At 42.9% G+C, this 22,111-nt stretch overlaps 1 protein-coding gene and 1 pseudogene across 4 annotated transcripts in view; both read right to left on the bottom strand.

The window, feature by feature from the left end:
• The window catches only part of bcas3 (BCAS3 microtubule associated cell migration factor), an 891,691-nt gene that overhangs the window by 644,046 nt on the left and 225,534 nt on the right, over nt 1-22,111 (bottom strand). For all 4 annotated transcript variants that reach the window (XM_080210581.1, XM_080210584.1, XM_080210583.1 and 1 more), the window contains exon 13: nt 10,252-10,348. In XM_080210581.1, coding sequence (XP_080066707.1) covers nt 10,252-10,348 — 97 coding nt within the window. The remainder of the gene's footprint in view (nt 1-10,251; nt 10,349-22,111) is intronic.
• LOC145357460 (transcription and mRNA export factor ENY2 pseudogene) lies at nt 18,181-18,565 on the bottom strand (annotated as a pseudogene).

The following is a 22,111-nucleotide window of genomic DNA, read 5'->3' as shown; positions in this document are numbered from 1 at the left end:
ATGTGGTCTTTCTTGATTTTCAGAAGGCGTTTGACAAGGTACCTCACAAGAGGTTATTGCAGAAGGTCAGGGGACATGGAGTTGGGGGTAGGGTGTTGGCATGGATAGAGGATTGGTTGTCAAATAGGAGGCAGAGAGTAGGGGTCAATGGGTGCTATTCGGATTGGTGGTTGGTGACTAGTGGAGTGCCCCAGGGGTCGGTGCTGGGGCCTCAGCTATTTACCATTTATATAGATGATCTGGAGGAGGGAACCGAGTGTATGGTGTCGAAATTTGCTGATGACACCAAGATTGGTGGAACGGCAAATTGTGCGGAGGGTGTGGAGAGTCTACAGAAGGACCTAGATAGGCTGGGCGAATGGGCCAGGAACTGGCAAATGGAATTTAATGTTGGCAAGTGTGAGGTGGTCCACTTTGGTAGGAATAATGGTAGGAAGGATTATTACTTACGTGGAGAAAAACTGCAGCAGGCGACGGTGCAGAGGGACCTCGGGGTCCTTGTGCATGAGTCGCAAAAACCCAGCTTGCAGGTGCAGCAGCTGGTCAGGAAGGCAAATGGGATGCTGGCCTTCATAGCGAGGGGGATTGAATATAAAAGTAGGGAGGTCTTGCTGAGGCTGTATAGGGCATTGGTGAGGCCGCAGCTGGAGTACTGTGTGCAGTTTTGGGCACCGTACTTACGCAAGGATATTTTGGCCTTGGAGGGAGTGCAGAGGAGGTTTACTAGGCTGATGCCGGAGTTGAGGGGGTTGAGCTATGAGGAGAGGCTGAATAAACTAGGCTTGTACTCGTTAGAGTTTAGAAGAATGAGGGGAGATCTCATTGAGACGTATAAGATGATGAATGGGATGGATAGGATAGAGGTGGAGAGGCTCTTCCCGCTCAGAAAGGACAGTAGGACTAGGGGGCACAGCCTCAAGATAAAGGGGGGGCAGTTTAGAACGGAGTTGAGGAAGAACTTCTTCACTCAAAGGGTGGTGAATTTCTGGAATTCTCTGCCCGTTGAAGTGGTGGAGGCTACCTCGCTAAATATTTTTAAGACGCGGGTTGATGGGTTTTTGATAAGAGAGGGGATTAAGGGTTATGGGGAGAGGGCGGGAATGTGGAACTGAGCCACGACAGATCAGCCATGATCTTATTGAATGGTGGGGCAGGCTCGAAGGGCTAGATGGCCTACTCCTGCTCCTATTTCTTATGTTCTATCTCTTGTTCCAGACACTCACCATCCTCTGTATGAAAAAACTGCCTCTCTGGACACTTTTGTATCTCTCCCCTCTCACCTTAAACCCATGTCCTCTAGTTTTGGACTCCCCTACCTTTAGGAAAAGATATTGACTATCTCGCTGATCTGTGCCCCTCATTACTTTATAAGAGACACCTCTATAAGATCACCGCCCCCCCCCCACCCCCCCCCGGCCTCCTACGTTCCTGGGAAAAAAGTCCCAGTCTATCCAGCCTCTCCTTATAACTCAATCCATCAAGTCCTGGTAGCATCCTAGTAAATCCTTTTTGCACTCTTTCTAGTTTAACAATATCCTTTCTCTAATAGGGTGACCAGAATTGCACACAGTGTTCCAAGTGTGGCCTTACCAATGTCTTGTACAACTTCAACAACTCATCCTAACTCCTGTATTCAATGTTCTGATCGATGAAACCAAGCATGTCAAATGCCTTCTTCAACATCTGCCAACCTGTGACTCCATTTTCAAAGAACTATGAACATGTACCCCTAGATCTCTTTGTTCTGTAACTCTCCTTAACACCCTACTATTAACTGAGTAAGTCCTGCCCTGGTTCAATCTACCAAAATGCATCATCTCGCATTTGTCTAAATTAAACTCCATCTGCCATTCGTCAGCCCACTGGCCTAATTAATCAAGGTCCCGTCGTAATCAAAGATAATTTTCTTCACTGTCTACTATGCCACCAATCTTAGCGTCATCTGCAAACTTACTCACCATGCTTCCTATATTCTCATCCAAATCATTAGTATAAATGACAAATAACAGAGGACCCAGCACTGATTCCCTGAGGTACATCGCTGGTCACAGGCCTCCAGTTTGAAAAACAACACTCTACAACCACCCTCCTCCCCTTGGATCCTGTGAGATTAAACTTTATGCAACAAACTACCATGCGGTACCTTGTCAAAGGCCTTGCTAAAGTCCATGTAGACAACATCAACTGCACTGCCCTCATCTACTTTCTTGGTCACCCACTTCCAAAAACTCAATCAAATTTGTGAGACATGATTTTCCACTCACAAAGCCATGCTGACTGTCCCTAATCAGTCCTTGCGTCTCTAAATGCCTGTAGATCCTGTCTCTCAAAATGCCTTCCAACAATTTGCCCCCCACAGATGTGAGGCTCATTAGCCTGCAGTTCCCAGGCTTTTCCCTGCAGCCCTTTTTAAACAAAAAACATTTGCCACTCTCAGGCACCTCACCCATGATTATCGATGATTCAAATATCTCAATTAGGGGACTCGCAATTTCCTCCCTAGCCTCCCACAATGTCTTGGGATACACTTCATCAGATCCTGGGGATTTATCTACCTTGATGCACTTTAAGACTTCCAGCACCTCTTTCTCTGTAATATGTACACTCCTCAAGATTTCACTATTTATTTCTCCAAATTCCCTAACATCCATGCTTTTCTCAACAGTAAATACTGATGAGAAATATTCATTTAGGATCTCACCCATTTCTTTGTGGATCCACACATAGATGATCTTGTTGATCCTTTAGAGGCCGTACTCTCTCCCCTGTTATTCTTTTACCCTTTATGTATTTGTAGAAACTCTTGGAAGAGTGAAAAGAATTTCAGATTCTTCCAGAGATTGGGAGGAATCAGGCTATACAGAGATTTGAAAACAAGGATGAGAATTTTTTCAATCAAGGTGTTGTCAAACTGGAATACAGTTTTGCAATTTTACAGGAGCCAACAGATGTATTATGTGTTTCCAGTTTACTCTGTTTTTCTTCTTTTCAAGCACATTCTTGCACTGACTACATATTTTGCAAATGCTGCTACTCTGAGACCAACCACTTCCACCAACTAACTGGAATCAAGATTTAAATAGTCATTAAGAAAAAGGGCAGGGCTAACCAAAGGGTCATGCCCTCGGACATGACTAAAACTGAAAAAAAAACACGAGCAATAAGCTCATCAGTAACAGCCAGGAACGTCAGATTTGGGTCTTTAAGACCTGAGCACAAAAATCTAGGCAGACACTCCAGAGCAATACTGAGGGAACTCTGCAATGTTGAAGATATCCTTCAGGCTGGATGATAAACCAAGCCCCCATCCACTCTCCCAGCTTGGCATAAAAGATTCCATGACACTGTTTTGAAGAAGAGCAGGGAGTTATCGTGATCAATTCATATCTCTAAAAACAAGATTATCTGGTTAGTTTTATCATATTGCTACAGTGGGAGCTGGCTGTGCTTCCTACAGCAGTGCCTACCCATCAAAAGTACTTAATTGTCTGTAAAGCACTTTGTGATGTCTGAATACCATGAATGGCACTATAAAAATGCAAGCCTTTCTTTCTTTCTCAACAAATTCTCTGGCTTTTGTCAACGTAGAATTCATGTTAAACCCAATACAATGGACTGGCTTTGACCTATTCTACAGCAAAGAAAATCTTACAGTGAACACAAATGTACAATGTGTAAAAGTTAATGTTAACCGCATAAGGGAAGCTCAAGCAGTTTACACCCATTATCTGAGCCTTGCAGCTTTAAAGTCACTCTATGGTAACTAATATTCACATAATCTATTTTATGAGCCTCATGAGGGGCTTTTAAGTTGGTTCTGGGTTCTTATTGCACTAACATTGCCTCCAAACCGCTAGTCTGTATCCTTTGATCCAATGCATTATCACATCCAAAAGATTAAAAATTATAATAGTCATTTTAAATCCACTGGAAAATAATTTGAACTGCCTACTGTACCTCAAATAATTCACTGATCAGGAGTCAATTACAGCATTGTGTTGATCCCATATTAGTACGTGTTTCAGCTGAAAGTCCATATAGCAGTATTGCAGTTCATATTCTGGCCATTCATCATTTTGCATAATATGGAGTGATTTATCCCCTTCATCTCCATTCATAAATACAATTTCCATTGTATGACTGCACCTCTGACAGGTGGGCCCATCAGTAATAAGAAACAATGCACATCTGACATCTAGGAGCAACAAGGTTCTTAACACTGGAGGCAGGGAGGTACAAATTACCTGTGCAGAATGTGCAGTTTGCAGGAGTTTTGCTTTCAAAAAATGGTGTCTTTACATACTTTAAAAGTTAAGGTTACTAGTGAATTCTGTGCTCACCAATGTGAAGGGTGTTAATACTAGAAAACTGAATAATTTCCAAAGTGTAAGCAATCATTTAGCAGAAGTTAGTTGCAGTTGTCTTCTAAAAAAAACATTTTCCATTGACTTTAATTTCCTCAATGAAAATTAGCCCCTAAAGATTAATCCTTTGTTCCTGATATTTTAATTCTCCACAATTTCCCACTTGTAAATTGAATCATAGAAATCCTACAGTGCAGAAAGGAGGCCATTCGGCCCATCAAGTCTGCAGTGATAACAATCCCACCCAGGCCCCATACCCATTTAGTTACCCTGCTAATTCCTCCACCTATCACATCCCAGGACACTAAGGGTTAATTTAACATGTCCAATCAACCTAACCCATACATCTTTGGTCTGTGGGAGGAAACCGGAGCACCAGAGGAAACCCATGCAAACACGGTGAGAATGTGCAAACTCCACACAGACAGTGACCCAAATCAGGAATCGAGCCCAGGTCCCTGGACCTGTGAGGCAACAATGCTAACCACTGTGCCACCTGCTGCTCAATATCACTCCAATATTAATCATCTGGTGCTTTGTCTCATTCCTACCACGTGACTGGAATTCTCTGGTTGTTCACGCCTTGCCGCCACCGCTGCCAGGGAGAACGAAGAACTTGGAGCTCAGCCAGATTTCCATTCACTGCAACAGGGTCGGAGAATCCCAGCCGCAGGCGAGGTTGGAGCTTCCAGTCCAACACAGCAGTTCATTCATGAAACTGAATCTTAGTAAAACTTTCCCAAGAGAGGCAAAACCTCAGGAGTTTGGTCTGTCAACTGTTCCCTCAAAAATCAACTGGTAAACATTAAATCAACACCCAGAACAAAAGCATTGAAAATAGTTCAGAAAGAGAAGCAAGAATGGTCCCAGTTCTTAAACAAGTAAAGCTGTTCAGATAAGAGAAAATGGAAATAATCCAAGTTTTAAAAGAGAACGCATGGGGCCCATTTGCAGAAATCTGTCTACTGAGCCAGGAGTGAAGATAAATGATTACTAAGTATATTAAAGCTGAACACAAAATGGATCATTTTTGAAAACAGACCCCTGTCTTGTGCAATGAATGTGGGTCAGCTGAAGCATTGAAGCCTTGATTCAATGAAAGCAACAATACAAAATATAATATTGGTGCACAGTTTGGGTGCATAAGTAATTTTGCTTGGGAAGTGTGACCTCCATCAGGTATTAGCTTAGGGGTGACACATGAGCAACAGATGCAAGTCTCTTATTGCGGAGTGGCTTTTTATCGAAGCTCATAACTTGATATGCAAACTGGAATATGCAATGGATACAATATTTTCCAGTAGGGCTATGGCAGCATAGTGGTTAGAAACATAGAAACTAGAAGCAGGAGCAGGTTACTCGGCCCTTCGAGTCTGCTCAGCCATTCATTATAATCATAGCGGATCATTAAATTCAATATCCTGATAACCCTGCTCCCCCAATGGCAACAGTGTCCAGTGACAGTTCCATTACTGGACATGTAAGCCTGAGGGTCATAATCCAGGGAGATGAGGTCAAATCCCTTATTCCAGGAGGCCATAATCTGTCATGAGAGCTGATCCTCTTCCTGTAGATCCTGGGGATCACCTCCTTCCAGGTGGAACTTGGTGTCAAACCCCTACGTCCTGTGGACAGGCATGTAACTGGGGAGAAGGCAGCAGTTGCAGCTGCCACTGTTGCTCCTAATGTTGCTGGAGCTGTTGGCAGTAGTGCAGCCTCCACTCTTGTTCCTCTGCAAAGGTACAGGTAGAGCTGCATTAGCGACTCCCAAGCCACAGTGAAGGCCAGGAGCAGGTAACTGCAACTGAAGCAGGACAGATAAGTGCCTTCCGTCAAGCAATGATACGATTCTCCAAGAGAATAAGTACAATGAAAAGCAGCCTCTTGGCTGGAGTTCTGCAACGTAACTGGGAAAAGGTTTCCTAGCTTGTCAGATACACTGAAGAAGCTCATCCTGCTGTACAGTTGCCTTGGTGAGTTGCTGAGAGGCTAGGAACCGGTCCCTTGGCTGGGAAATCCACAAATGAAGGATAAAACAGTTCTCAATTTGTTTTTTAATTAATAACTCACCCAACAGATTGAAGGGGTACCCTGCTCACCTTCAATTCTGCCCTGCCAAAACCCAGAAGAGGAGAGATGATAAAGGGATCGACCGGACATTCATTTCAAGAGATTTGACACCCTGCATGCATCTAAAATGCTCCACTTGCCTGGGAAAATTCTCCCCACTAGCACTGTTTCTCTCTGTACAGATGCTGCCATTTCCAGCAATTTCTGTTTTTATTTCAGATTTCCCGCATCCGCAGTATTTTACTTCAGAAAACCGTCCAAAATTATCCTTGTGAAGGGACATAACTTGCCTTTGGACTTCAGTCACTCTTCTGTTGATTATAAGAATGTCTGTACACTCATGTTTGAGATGCTGAGAGTAAGTGGCATAGTGGCACAGCAGTTAGCACTGCTAGCTCACAGCGCCAGGGACCTGGGTTCAATTCCCAGCTTGGGTCACTGTCTGTGTGGAGTTTGCACATTTCCCCCATGTCTGCATGGGTTCCCTCCGGGTGCTCCAGTTTCCTCCCACAGTCTGAAAGACGGGCTAGTTAGCTGCATTGACCAGAACAGGTGCCGGAGTGTGGCTTCTTTTAAGGTCAAACCAAATAAACAAACTCAAGTTAAATCAGGACGAAGTAAAAGGGGCAGCACCCCAAAAGAGGGGAAACAGCCCGAATAAAATCAAAGTACAAAGGAAACTTGAAAGCATCAAATTAAAATGTGATTATTAGGATCAATAATTCATCCCAGCCCCTATGGTGCCCAACGGGTGCGGAAGGCATCAACAGCGCCTGTGGACACTGCATGCTCCCTCTCCAGGTGTGCCGGAGTGTGGCAACCAAGGGAATTTCACAGTCACTTCATTGCAGTGTTAATGTAAGCCTTACTTGTGGCGAATAAATAAACTTAAAACTTAAGTTCAAAGCTCTCACATGACCTTAATAGTAACATTACCATTCATAAGAACCAGTGCTGGAGCATAATAGGGATTAGAAACACAATCTCAAATTGCAGATGGTTTGCATGAAGTACCCACATTGCTTTCATGGGTTTCAAAGTCACCGGTAATCTCCCTGTTGTATTACAGCAGTGTTAGCACAGTTCAAGCATAATGTTTCAATATGTGTCATAGCGTGCTACTGCTTGGACTCCTTCTTCGTGCATTATTTAAAGTAACAGAACTTGACTCATGATTTTAAAATAAGCAAATCTTACCATTGCTTATGAGTTCACTTCTCTGAACGTTTTGTTTGGACAGTGATAAGTCATGGGCAACCGCAGTCTCAGAGCTTACTCAACTGTCAGTTCGACAGAGATTTCCCAGAGCTTTCCGTTAATTGACCTCAGGACTTTCCCTCAGCATCTTTAGCTTCTTTGGGGAGGTAACATTGCACAGCTTCCGAGAGGTAGGGGGAGTTGCTGGTGGCTGGGGGATGGTGTGCAGTGATGTCTGGATGGGCATGGCAGGATGGACCTGCGCATCTTTTCTCAGCCTTTTTGTTATGTCCTGACACCTTTTAGCAAAATGAATTAGTCCAATTTAAAATTGATATCTGACCAATATAACACTTTCTCACTTTTTGCTTTCATATCAACTGAAGCTGTAGAACACATGATAAAGTGGTAGCATGTGAGTAAACCACCATATTTCTGGTTGTATCACAGCTTGATATGGCTCCTGCTCTGCCCAAGACCGCAAGGAATTACAAAAGATTGTGAATGTAGCCCAATCCATCACACAAACCAGCCTCCCATCCATTGAATCTGCCTACACTTCCCGCTGCTTTGGCAAAGCAGCCAGCATAATTAAGGACCCCATGTACCCCGGACATTCCCTCTACCACTTTTTTCCTTTGGGAGAAACATACAAAACTCTGAGGTCATATACCAACTGACTCAAGAACAGCTTCTTCCCTGATGCTGTCAGACTTTTGAATGGACTTACCTCACATTAAGTTCATCTTTCTCTACACTCTAATTATGACTGTAACACTGCATTCTGCACATTCACGTTTCCTTTTCTATGAATGGTGTGTTTTGTCTGTATAGCGCGCAAGAAACAATACTTTTCACTGTATGTTAATATATGTGACAATAATAAATCAAATCAAATCAAAATATTCTGGAACAAATAATGGATGGCATGCATACTCTGTAAAGGTACTGCTAGCTGCTGTTCATATAGAACCTTTAGAAAATATCACAGGGTCCAGGAAAGCAAAAACTGGACAGAAGGGGTGGGTGTCAAAAGCTTTGGTCACATAGATGGGTTTTAAGGAATGTCTTCAAGAAGAAGAAAGATGTGAAATGGCAGACGAGTATAAGGTGGACAGTTATCAGTTTAGTGGGAGTTGGGTCAATGAAGCACAAGGCAACTCCCATGGATGAGAAGAGATACAAGAAAAACTGGCATTGACAAAGGGTCATCTGGACTCAAAATGTCATTCTTTTCTCTCCTTACAGAGGTTGCCAGACCTACTGAGATTTTCCAGCAGTTTCACTTCTGGTTTGAGATTCCGGCATCCACAGTAATTTGCTTTTATTAAGAAAAACTAGTTCATAGACTAGAGTAGGATGGATGGAGTCACCTGAAATGGACATGGGGCAGCAGAATAGCAGGTTTTTAAAAAAAAATTATTTCATAGGCTATGGACGTCGTAAGCCAACATTTGTTGCCCATTTCGGTCCCCTGGAAAAGCTGGGGGTGAGTTACCTTCTTGAACAGCTGCAGTCCATGACGTGTAGGTAGGTACACCCATAGCATTGTTACAGAAGGAGTTTGAGGATTTTGACCTAACGTCAACAAATGGACAGCAATATAGTTCAAAGTCAGGATAGTCTGTGACTTGGAGGACAACTTCCAGGTAGTAGTGTTCCCATGCATTTGCTACCCTTCTAGAGCTGCAAAAGGGATAGAATCAGGGGAAGTGTTTGAAGGAGGAGATGCCAGAGGAATGGGGTAGCTGCTTGGGTGATAGGGGCTATACCAACACCCAGGTAGTTTGTGAAGGGTAAAAGCGGACCAGGTAGCCAAGCTGATAAAGAGGATGTGCTGACCACCGATGAGCATGTTTCAAAGCCAGGATGCTAATGTGAATTTGGAAGAAGACTGACTGCAGTGGGATACCAGATGTAGAACAATCTAGAAAAGGTAAATCCAGACATTAGTGTAGGTTAAACTTTGATGTGAAATTCAGACTTTTGAGGAATATAGCATAGATAGCTTAAAGGGGAAGCTGGAATAATACAGGGAGAAAGGGATAGGAGAAGGGGCTAACACGTTAGATGAAGTATGATGGCAGGAGGCTCATAAACCAGTTAAGGATGAATAGCCTATTTCTATACTGTAAATGCTCCGTAATTCTCTGTTCAAATGGTGAAAAGTAAATTAAAAATCAATGTCATAAAATTCCTGATTAGGCAAAAGAAACACTGGAACGGATCTTCATTTACAGTGGTGGAACGTTTAAAAGTTGAATGTTGTCATGAAACAGGGAGAAGCATTTTTTTTTAGATTGGTGGGCTAAATAACATTCCTTCCTAATTTTTATCTATCAATCAAACAGCCAAATCGAGAAGCATAACTTAAACAAGGCAGCCTTGACAGCTGTTGGCACTGTGAAATGATCTTGATGCAGCATATTTTAAAAATATTTAAAAGGAAAAGGAAATAAATGTTAGCGGCACATCACAAATCGTGCAGTTTTGGGCATTTCTTTGGCCATCAGTAAACATTCAAAGGTCCTTTTTTGGATACAGTGCAGAAAGTCAAACTGCAGTCCTCAGAGTTAAATATTTTATTTGAAACAAGAGGGAGGGAATGAGACGTACTCACCACTGGGGTTGAAAGCCATACAGGAAATAGGTTTATTATCATGGGCCAGGAAATGGGCCACTATGCCTTCACCTTCAGCATCCTCACTGACAAGAACCTGCATTACAAAGCAAAGCAAAACAAGTCAGAATAACTGAACTTCTTATTGAATGTTTTGACTTCAAAGAGAATGATTTCAATTAAACAAATGGCCAAACCAAAATATCATTGTGTAGAGGGCCATACCACAGAGTAAAGGCAGAAAATGTTGGAAAAAGACAATAAAAATATCATCTGATAAAGTAAGGTTAATATCAATTTCGGGTCTATTTGAAATATTCCTGATGAAGTCTCCCATCTGAAACATTAAGCAGTCTTTTCTTTCTTCCAGTTTCTGTCAGCCTCTGTGCATTTCTGTTTCATTTTAAATATCTAACATTTGCAAATTCTCTTTGTAACATAGCTCCCAATACCAACTTTTTCTGGGCTCTGACCTTCGGTATTTGATATTTACCTATCAAAGAGTTATATTTCTCTCTCAACCAATGTCATGAGAACTAATTACCTTGTCATTACCCTACTGCTGTTTGTGGGATCTTGCAGTGCATTACAATACAACAGTGACTACATTTTAAAATGTATTTTCGTCTGGAAGAAGGAATATATTTCGCTTGCCCTGGAGGAAGGTCTGGAAGAAGGACTGGGGTCCCCATGTGTTTATGTTAGGACCCTTGCTTTTCTTAATATAGTAATAATCTAGACTTGGGTGTACAGGGCACTACTCCTTAATTTGCTGATGACATAAAACGTGGAAATATTGTAGACTGTGAGGAGGATAGCGATAAACTTCAAAGGGAAATAGGCTACATTGGAACATAGAAATTGGGAACAGAAGTAGACAAGTTCACATCTTCGTGTCTGCTCCGCCATTCAATCAGATCATGGCTGATCTCTCCCTGGTCTCAAATTCACCTCCCTATCTGTTCCCCATATCCCTGTCGCCGTTTTAAATTAGAAATATGCTTATCTCCCTCTTGAAACCATTCAACGATTCATGCTATGGAGCAGCAGTTCCACAAATTCACTGCCCTCTGCAAGAAGTAGTTTGTCTGGTTCCGCATGGAGTTTAGGCTGAGCACCCAATTTTCCATCCTCACTTGCAGTAGCCGCTGGATGTGAACAGCCAGAGAGTCATCGAGTTATAGAGATTTAAAGCATGGGAACAGACCCTTCAGCCCAACTTGTCTATGCCACCCTTTTTTTTAAAATCCCAAAGCTAGTCCCAGTTGCCCGCATTTGGCCATTTCTCTCAGGCCAAAGGATAGAAATTTAAAGGGGTTTCAGGAACAGAGAAATCTGGAAGTATGTGTGCATAAATCATTGAAGGTGGCACTGCAGGTTGAAAAGGTTAAAAAAGTATACAGACTACTGGACTTATTATAGGGACACAGTAAAAAAGCAAGGAAGTTATGCTGAACCTGTATAAAACACTAGTTCAGCCACAACTGGAATTTTGTGCACTACATTTTAGGAAAGATGTAAAGTTATTAGAGAGGATGCAAGAAAAGCTTCAAGAGAATGGTTGAGGATCTTCACCAACATGCACACTGGAGAAGTTTGGCTGCTCCCCCCCAAGAGAAAATTAAGAAGAGATTTTATAGAAATATTCAAAAAGTTGAGGTGTCTGAACAGAATAGATCGGGAGGAAAGATTGAGCACCGAAGCACATCAACTTAAGATGATTAGCAAAAGAAGCAATGGCAACATGGGAAAAAAAAACTTTTCATGTTCCAAGTGGTTAAATCTGGAATGCATTGCCTGAGAATGTGGTAGAGGCAGACTCATTCTTGGTTTTCAAAAGGGAATTGGATAATTATCTGAAAAGAAAAAACAACTGCAAGGCTATGGGGAAAAGATAGAGGAATGCAACTTGGTGAATTGCACATGCAGGAAGTGGCAGAGACACGATGGGCTGAACGGCCTCCTTTGATACTATAACAACTCCATGATTTTATGGCTGTAAAGTGCTTTGGGACATCCTGTGGTCTAGAAGGGCATTATATAAATGTAGTTCTCTTTCATGTGATATAATTAATGACAGTAGGACATCTCCAGGCGCAGACAATATTAATGATCCACTGAAATTGCACTCTGAGAATTAATGACACTGGCTGAACTCAACCACACATGTTACTGCAAGTAATAAACTGTTCTACTCTCTAATACTGTAAAACTAAATTAGATGTCATTTCTAAACACCAAAAATGACATCTGACGCACACTAAAGCACTAAATTGTGGTCATTTAGCCTGAAAATTAATTTACACAAGACTATATAAATAAATAAAACAATAGACTTTGAGGCGCTAAACAAAAATGTAGTCAGGAAATCATTCCATTTGACAGTTCATGTGCATGTTTACTTGTGTCTGTGTGTGTATCATATACAGAGCATCAGTCATGTTTGCTTAATTCCACCACAGTAAATTCTGAAATTTTCACAAACAGCTGCTCAGGGTGTCCAGACTTGCACAATCTGAGAACTGTTTGCAAAGCAGACATTCTGTTTGTGTGGAAGTATTTATTAAAACATGGTTTCTTTAACTATCCTTCAACACACAGCAAAACTTTTACTAGACCCTCCCTGGGAGATGGAGATCAGAGTTGACAGGAAGTGAAAATTTTAAAGAAAATAATTTTCTTTACAGTCATTCAGCTTATTTGATAGATATAACAAGTACAAAATAGTCATTCAAATCATTTTGATAAACTGCAATGCATTTCATTTTCACAGTTGAGTGAAAAACATTGTGGCTTAACATTTTTAATTTATTCAATATGCACTGAGGAGATGGGTGAGCTAAAGTGTTGGTGGTACAACCTCTAGGAGTGAGACATTTAAGATGACAGGAATGATTCCACAGGACTACTTGGAGAAAGGGGTTCTCTTGGTGCTCCGGCCAACCCTCAACCAACACTTCAGAAAGCAGATTCCAACATCATTTGTCTAATTTGCTATCCGTGCCACTTCACTCTGTACAACAGACTGTTGGGTCACACAGCACCACCAAGTAATAATCTGAAAACACAATCTGCCAAATTGATAATAAACTGTTTAAAAAGAAGAAAATTAAGAGTGTGATAGTCGAGATTAGATTGCTAAATCCCCTAAAGAATTCCAGCTAATGCTGAATAGCGCCACAGACTTTGATATGATTTGATTTGATTTATTATTGTCACATGTATTTACATACAGTGAAAAGTATTGTTTCTTGCGTGCTATATAATGCATACCATTCATAGAGAAGGAAACGAGCGAGTGCAGAATATAGTATTACAGTCATAGCGAGGGTGTAGAGAAAGATCAACTTAATGGGTCAATTCAAAAGGCTGATGGCAGCAGGGAAGAAGCTATTCTTGAGTCGGTTGGTACAAGACCTCAGACTTTTGTATCTTTTTCCCGTTGGAAGAAGGTGGAAGAGAGAATGTCCGGGCAGCTTAATTATGCTGGCTGCTTTGCTGAGGCAGCGGGAAGTGCAGACAGAATCAACGAATGGGAGGCCGGTTTGCATGATGGATTGGGCTACATTCATGACCTTTTGTAGTTCCTTACGGTCTTGGGCAGAGCAGGAGCCATATCAAGCTGTGATACAACCAGAAAGAATGCTTTCTATCGTGCATCTGTAAAAGTTGGTGAGAGTCGTAGCTATACGCCAAATTTCCTTAGTCTTCTGAGGAAGTAGAGGCATTGGCGGGTCATCTTAGCTATAGTGTTCTTAGCTCCATAATTTAACCTTCCTTGCATTGCCAGATGGTGTTTTAAGGATATAGACTGCTGCTGCATTGTGGGTATTAAGCAGATCATGGGAGGTCATCAATAGATCTCTCCATGGACCTTGTGGAATACGAGCTCCCCTATTCGGCAAGCATGGTTGGTTTTAAACCAGCTGCATCACTCAGGCCAGCAGTCAAAATATTTCAGGGCTGACTTTACACTGCAGCTACTGGGTGGCACCTTGAACACGTTGTAAATAAAAGGTGATGGTGACCTTGGTAAGATTATTGCATTGGCGACGAGGATGGGATTCAAGGACAATCCTCAGATGAAATGAAACACTACTTGATGAAGAGAGACGAGTTAAGAATGGCATCATCCCCTGGGGTTCTCCTGTAGTTGTCCCTTGCCCAGGGTGACATCCGATACTTATAGAATTACGTCATGGCCCCACCCTGAGATTTCAAAGATGAAAGTGCAAGCCAGGAGCTACATATGGTGGCCCAGTCTCGATGTAGGCATTACTGACTTAGTCAAAGGGTATACGTCGTGCCAAGAGAATCAAAAATTTCCCAGTCTCCCTACATTCATGGGGGTGGCCTGGCAGACCCTGAGTACGAGTGGAAGTATACTTCGCCAAGCCTTTTTTGGGTTCTATGTTCTTAATTATGGTCAATCCACATTCCAAATGTTTGGAGATATATAGCATGAGTTCCACCACCTCCTATGCTACCAGAGATTTGACTTTGATTTGATTTATTATTGTCACGTGTATTTCTATACAGTGAAAAGCATTGTTTCTTGCACGCTATATGGACACAGTATTCCATTCATAGAGAAGGAAATGAGAGAGTGCAGAATGTGGTGTTACAGTCAAAGCTAGGATGTAGAGAAACATCAAGTTGAGAAACTACAGCAAAGTTACTGCATGCACAGGACACCTGAAGTCCTGGTTTCTGACAATGGCACTGTCTTTACTAGCACCAAGTTTCAGGAATTCATGCTTTCCAATGGAATCAAACACATTAGGACAGCATCCTATCACCCATCTTCGAATGGGGTTGGCTGAAAGGATAATGGAGTGAAAATCCTAGTAGGTTAGAGAAATTTCGAATATTCAGGGATTTAAGTCACGAATAAAGGACGAACAGTAAGTGAAATTATCTCAGATCAGACTAACAGTTTAGCAGGGAAACTGCCTGCATAAAGGCACATTAGAACAAGATTTGAACAAGTATTTCTGATTTAAACATGTATTTTGGTGTTTTAAATGTATTAACTGTACTTTATAATGTAATTGTGCACTTTAGCCAAGAGCAGGCTGCTGCAAGGTATCATGGGATAAAGCCTTAGCAGACAGAAACATATTCTTCGGAATCCGTAAAATGTCAGCGTGTGCAAGATTTTTCCGCATAAGTTGCTAGCAGCAAGGTTCTCAGGGCTACTTATGAATAGAGTTTTTCACACTACCCAGATAAGACAGGTCCTTCCTTAGATGTGAGAATGTACATCTGTTTGACCAGTGACATAACAGGAGACGGTGGGAATCTTAACTTTGACCTTTGTAGCTAAGCATCAGGGGTTACTAGGCAACAGAGGAAGAAGCATCAGCAATAGGGGGAGAAGCATCCAGATTCTATGGACCAATGAATCCACGATGTCAGAGGGTAGAATGCAATTATCTAAGTATGTGACAGGTGTTATTAAAGATTGATTTAAAATGAAGATGATTTAATCATAACTAATGAAAGGCAGGAGAATTTGATATGAAAAATATATAACTGAACGATCCATGCATTGTAATCTCAGAGTTATATTGGAAAGCTCAGAGCTTCACTGTAGAGAGGCATTGGACTGACCAATGTTATCCCTCCCTTTGATCATTGGTTAATAAAGATAAGTCTTGAAACCAAGGCACTGGCTTTTATGAATCTTTGTATTGGCTGACATTTTGCAATATCTAGCCTCGAGTGAACCCCGCATAATAGGTGGTGCAGATTCTTAAGCTCGGCATAAAGAACCTGCAGAATCCATAGAAACCAAACTGGTTATCTGGACTTGAAACATCAGTGCTTTTGTCTCCTTACAGATGCTACCAGACCTGCTAAGATTTTCTCTTTTGGTGCGATTTTCATTTCAACTATACGATTACTGCTCGTACAACAGGAATCACTCCAGTGGAATTGTTATTGAGACGGAGCATCAGACAAAATTAAGCCTAAGGTTCACAACCCTAGCAGAGTGGGTGGAGTCCCAACAAGAAAACCAGAAGAAGAATAAAACCAACAACCCAATCCATGTCAGAAACTTCAGTGACAGCCTCTGTTGGGTCCCTGGGATTATAACAGAAAAAACAAGACTCATGTCTTTCTTATAAAGTCCAATTGCAGGCAAAATCGTCCATCTCAGGAGTAGGGAGCCCATGCCAGTGTAGGCTTCAGTACCATAAGAACATAAGAAATAGGAGCAGGAGTAGGCCATCTAGCCCTTCGAGCCTGCCCCGCCATTCAATAAGATCATGGTTGATCTGAAGTGGCTCAGTTCCACTTTCCCGCTTTCTCCCCATAACCCTGAATTCCCTTGTCTACCAAAAACCTAACTACCCGTGTCTTAAATATATTTAGCGAGGTAGCCTCCATCACTTCAACAGACAGACAATTCCAGAGATTCATCACCCTTTGAGTGAAGAAGTTCCTCCTCAACTCTGTTCTAAACTGCTCCCCCCTTATCTTGAGGCTATGCCCTCTAGTCCTGCTGTCCTTTCTCAGCGGGAAGAATCTCTCTACCTCTACCCTATCCATCCCCTTCATTATCTTATATGCCTCTATAAGATCCCCCTTCATCCTTCTAAACTCCAACGAGTACAGACCCAGTCTATTCAACCTCTCTTCATAGTCCAATCCCCTCATCTCCAGTATCAGCCTAGTGAACCTCCTGTGCACCAGCCATGAGGACAACCACTAGCAGCCACAATTAGAAGTCAACCCAATGTCTTCCCCTCTGAATGATGAGGACATGGATTCCAAAATGGAAGTGGAACATACCGGCACCCCAACTGAAGCAAGGCCTCGTGAAAAATCAGTCAGTGGCTTTATGACGCTTACTCCGGAAGTGAAGATCTCCAATCAGCTTTACACCCCCTGATCATGTCCTGCCTCCAACTGATGACAGGCTGAAAGCTAAGGGAAAAGCCCTCCCTTCGTGGGGATGTTGACTTTGAGTGAGGAAGGATGTTATCATGGCCATGGGGAATATCAATAGATCTCCTCGCGGGCCTTGTAGAATAGAAGCTCCCCTATTAGGTGAGTGGAGGTTTGTCCAATAGGGAAGGAGCAGCAGGAGGTTTAAAACCAGCTGGTTCCACTCAGGCCAGCAGTTGAAAAACTTTGAGACTTGATCTGTACACTGCAGCCACCGAGCAACATCTGGAGCACATTGTGATGGGGACAGAAGACTGGCCTCGGTAAGGTTACTACAGCCAGCATTTGAAATTTGTGTATTCTTGTATGTAATAAACTAAAAGGCTATCTTTCCATTTAAAATCCAGCAGGATACGAAACTTAACTAAATGGATGGAGGAACACAAAGATTTACGGAACAGGAAAATACTACTGCAATCCATTTGGCTAGTTCCAAAGTTGAAAAATACCACATTGTGCTCTGTCCCTTTCATAGGAACATACAGTGTGTTTTTTTCACAGAAATTTATTGGATATGTATTGACTTGGCTGGTATAGGTGCAGTAGTGTTACCAAATCATAAGGATGTATTTTCAAGATCTATCCACGTTAAGCACATAATCTAGCTTGGCACACCAGTCTAAGACTCAGGAAATGCTACATTGTTGGGATAGTAACTTTAAGATAAGACATCAAACTAAGGACACCATGGCCATAGGAATAAAAACGCCATTAGGTTAGAAAGGAAAGGACATTCTCTTGGTTCCTACCCAACTATTTTACTTCTGACTAGTCTCACAACATCAGATTAAACCCAACTGAGGTGGGCATAGTAAGAAGTCTCACAACACCAGATTAAAGTTAAAAAGGTTTATTTGGCATCACAAGCTTTTGGAGTGCTGCTCCTTCATCAGGTGAGTGGAGTGGAGCGGGCCTTTGGACCTGATAAAAAATGAAATTATGTTCAGTTTCATCTAGACTCTGGAGCCACTCTCCGATGGCTGGTGTACTCCTTATCCTAAAGTAGCAAAGAACTGGCAACAAAATGTGGTCATCCTAAACTCAGAGACTGGCATGCTGAGAAAGAAAGGTCCTTATCCTCTTCAAAAGTTCCTTTTTCACACTGTCCAGCATGAGGGTTCTCCCTTTTGGGGTGATTTCTACCACCAAGTCATCAACAGGTTCTAACCCTTTTCCCAGATCACACCTTTACCGCACTCTTTTAACTATCTTTCCATCCACATTCAGAGAGCTCTGCTTGGAGCAACTCCTTCTCACATTCTTGTTCTCCTGCTTCTATTAACTTCTGGTTTGTAGTTGCTCAGAGTTGAGCGTTTTTATTCAAATAATCACACCGTGCAGAAGAGGCCCTTCGGCCCATCACATCTACACCGACTTCCTTTCAGAAACCTTGTAACTCTCCCCTCGTTTCTCAATAAACCAAGAGCTGGAGATGGGTAGAAGTTAAATTCCATCAGCTGCTGCTCAGAGTATTAGCCTGGATCTTTGGATTGCCAGCTCAGTCACTTACCACTACACCACCATCTTCCATGGGATCCTGCTTTGTACAAAATGGTTAAAGTATTTGTGCATATAATTGTTATGGGTTTCCTCAGAGTGCTCTGGTTTCCTCCCCCAGTCCAAAGATGTGCAAGTAAGGTGGACTGGCCATGAGAGATGTGTAGGGTTACAGGGATAGGATGGGGAAGAGGGCCTGATTGAGATGCTCAGTCAGGGAGTCAGTGCAGACTTGATTGGCCGCTGCACTGTAAGGATTCTATGATTCTATGAGGTGCTTTGATGGCTCAGGAGGTGAGCCACTTGTTGCAGAGTGCCTAGCCTCTACTGCTCCTGCATGGGCACCTCAGTTCTCATAAGAACATAAGAAATAAGAAATAGGAGCAGGAGTAGGCCAACTAGCCCCTCGAGCCTGCCCCGCCATTCAATAAGATCATGGCTGATCTGTCGTGGCTCAGTTCCACATTCCCACCCTCTCCCCATAACCCTTAATCCCCTCTCCTATCAAAAACCCATCAACCCGCGTCTTAAAAATATTTAGCGAGGCAGCCTCCACCACTTCAACGGGCAGAGAATTCCAGAGATTCACCACCCTTTGAGTGAAGAAGTTCCTCCTCAACTCCGTTCTAAACCGCCCCCCTTTTATCTTGAGGCTGTGCCCCCTAGTCCTACTGTCTTTTTTGAGCGGGAAGAGTCTTTCCACCTCTATCCTATCCATCCCATTCATCATCTTATACGTCTCAATGAGATCTCCCCTCATTCTTCTAAACTCTAACGAGTACAAGCCTAGTTTATTCAGCCTCTCCTCATAGCTCAACCCCCTCAACTCCGGTATCAGCCTAGTAAACCTCCTCTGCATTCCCTCCAAGGCCAAAATATCTTTGCGCAGGTGCGGCGCCCAAAACTGCACACAGTACTCCAGCTGCAGCCTCACCAATGCCCTATACAGCTGCAGCAAGACCTTCCTACTTTTATATTCAATCCCCCTCGCTATGAAGGCCAGCATCCCATTCGCCTTCCTGACCACCTGCTGCACCTGCAAGCTGGGTTTTTGCGACTCATGCACAAGGACCCCGAGGTCCCTCTGCACCGTCGCCTGCTGCAGTTTTTCGCCCCGTAAGTAATAGTCCTTCCTACCATTCTTCCTACCAAAGTGGACCACCTCACACTTGCCAACATTAAATTCCATTTGCCATTTCCTGGCCCATTCGCCCAGCCTATCTAGATCCTTCTGCAGACTCTCCACACCCTCCGCACAATTTGCCGTTCCACCAATCTTGGTGTCATCAGCAAATTTCGACACCATACACTCGGTTCCCTCCTCCAGATCATCTATATAAATGGTAAAAAGCTGAGGCCCCAGCACCGATCCCTGGGGCACTCCACTAGTCACCATCCGCCAATCCGAATAGCACCCGTTGACCCCCACTCTCTGCCTCCTATTTGACAACCAATCCTCTATCCACGCTAACACCCTACCCCCAACTCCATGTCCCTCGACCTTCTGCAATAACCTCTTGTGAGGTACTTTGTCAAACGCCTTCTGAAAATCTAGAAAGACTACATCCACCGGCTCTCCTCTATCCACCGCCCTAGACACATCCTCATAGAACTCCAGTAAACTTGTCAGACACAACTCTAATCGTGATGTCTGAGGTCCACCCCATTGTCAAGGTGGAAGTGGTTGGGTCTTTGTAATTGGAACAGGCCATTACATGGCAGCTGTTACCTGTTGTGAGCTCAAGCACAGGTGCTGCGAGGCCTTACTAAAGACGGGCATGAACCATTTCATTATTCAAGGAGGTAATAATGATGCTGAATACTAGAATCATTGTGTGAGGAGCTTCATACAATGACCTTATGACAGACAGAAGGTCATTGATTAAACAGCTGATGGTCAAAGGGCAATTCACTGTAAAATTCCTGCAGCAATTCTCTGGGCTGCAAAAATTTTTAATCATTCACAAGAAATGGGCGTTGCTGGCTGAGCCAGCATTTATTACATATCCCTTATTGATCTCCCTTTCAAATAGCATTTGGGACTCAGCCATGTTGCTCAACCATGTGTGTCTGGAGTCACATGTAGGCCAAATAAGATAAGGATGGCAGATTTCCTCTCCTAAAGGACATTAATGAACCAGATGGGTTTTTATGAGTTTCTGGGTCATTTTTTGGATGTGATTTTCCAGCTACCATAGCTCTAATGCTGGAAATTTCCATCCGAGGTCAATGGACTTTTGCATGGTCCACCCCCACCCACTCCAATTCCTGTGGCGGGTGGGACAGGATAATTCCGTCCTTTAATTCCAGATGTTTATTGAATTCAAATTTCATGATTCGCCATGGTGGAATTTGCACCCAGGTCCCAGGATCGTGCCCTGAAAATCTGAATTACTAGTCTGGTGCCAATAGCACTATACCATCAACTCCCCTCAAAATTGTCCTGCAATAACCATACCCACTTTCCTTTGTGTCATCTATAGCTCTCGACCACTGAAGGAATTCCCTCTCGATTCTCATTGACTCACTTGACTAGTAATCCAAAAACCCAGCGTAGTGCTCTGGGACCCAGGGTTTGAATCCTACCACGGCAGACAGTGGAATTTGAATTCAATAAAAAAAATTCTGAAATTAAAAGTCTAAAGATAACCAATCAATCATTGTCAATTGTTGTAAAAATTCACCTAGTTCAGTCTAACTGGGACTCCAGGCTCACAGCAATGTGACTGATTCTTAACTGCTCTATGAAATGGCCAAGCAAGCCACTCACTTGCATCAAACCACTAAAATGAAGAAAATTAGGAATGAAACTGAACAAACCATCCGGCATCACAAAGGCACCAGAAAAAAACAACAAAGTCCACCTTATCAATGACAGAGAGCTCTCACAGAACAGTGAAACCACAGCCTGATATAGTCATTCTCATGGAATCATACCTTAGAGGTGATGTTCCAGACACCACCATCACCATCCCTGGATCTATCTTGCAGTGGGACAGAATAGGGATCATGCCACAATAGCATACAGACAGGAGAAAGTTCCCCAAGGAATCCTCAACATCGATTCTGGACCCCATGAAGTCTCATGGCACCAAGGAAATCTCCTGTTGATTACCTTGTACCATTCCTCCCTCAGCTGATGAATCAGTGCTCCATATTAAGCATCACTTGGAGGAAGCACTGCGGGTGACAAGGGCACAGAATGTACTCTGCAGGGGGACTTAAATATCCATCACCAAGTCTAGGTTGTCAGCACCACCACCACCAGTCTGGCTGAGTCCTAAAGGATAGACTGGTGGTGAGGGAACCAACAAGACAGAAAACAAACTTTACCTCATTCTCGCCAACCTGCCTGCCGCAGGTGCAACTATGCATGACAGTATCGGTAGGAGTGACCAACGCACAGTCT

This window comes from Carcharhinus amblyrhynchos, chromosome 23 (genome assembly GCF_965287045.1).
Source record: "Carcharhinus amblyrhynchos chromosome 23, sCarAmb.v2.hapA, whole genome shotgun sequence".
Taxonomy (NCBI): domain Eukaryota; kingdom Metazoa; phylum Chordata; class Chondrichthyes; order Carcharhiniformes; family Carcharhinidae; genus Carcharhinus; species Carcharhinus amblyrhynchos.
This window is presented reverse-complemented; position numbering and strand designations above follow the sequence as displayed.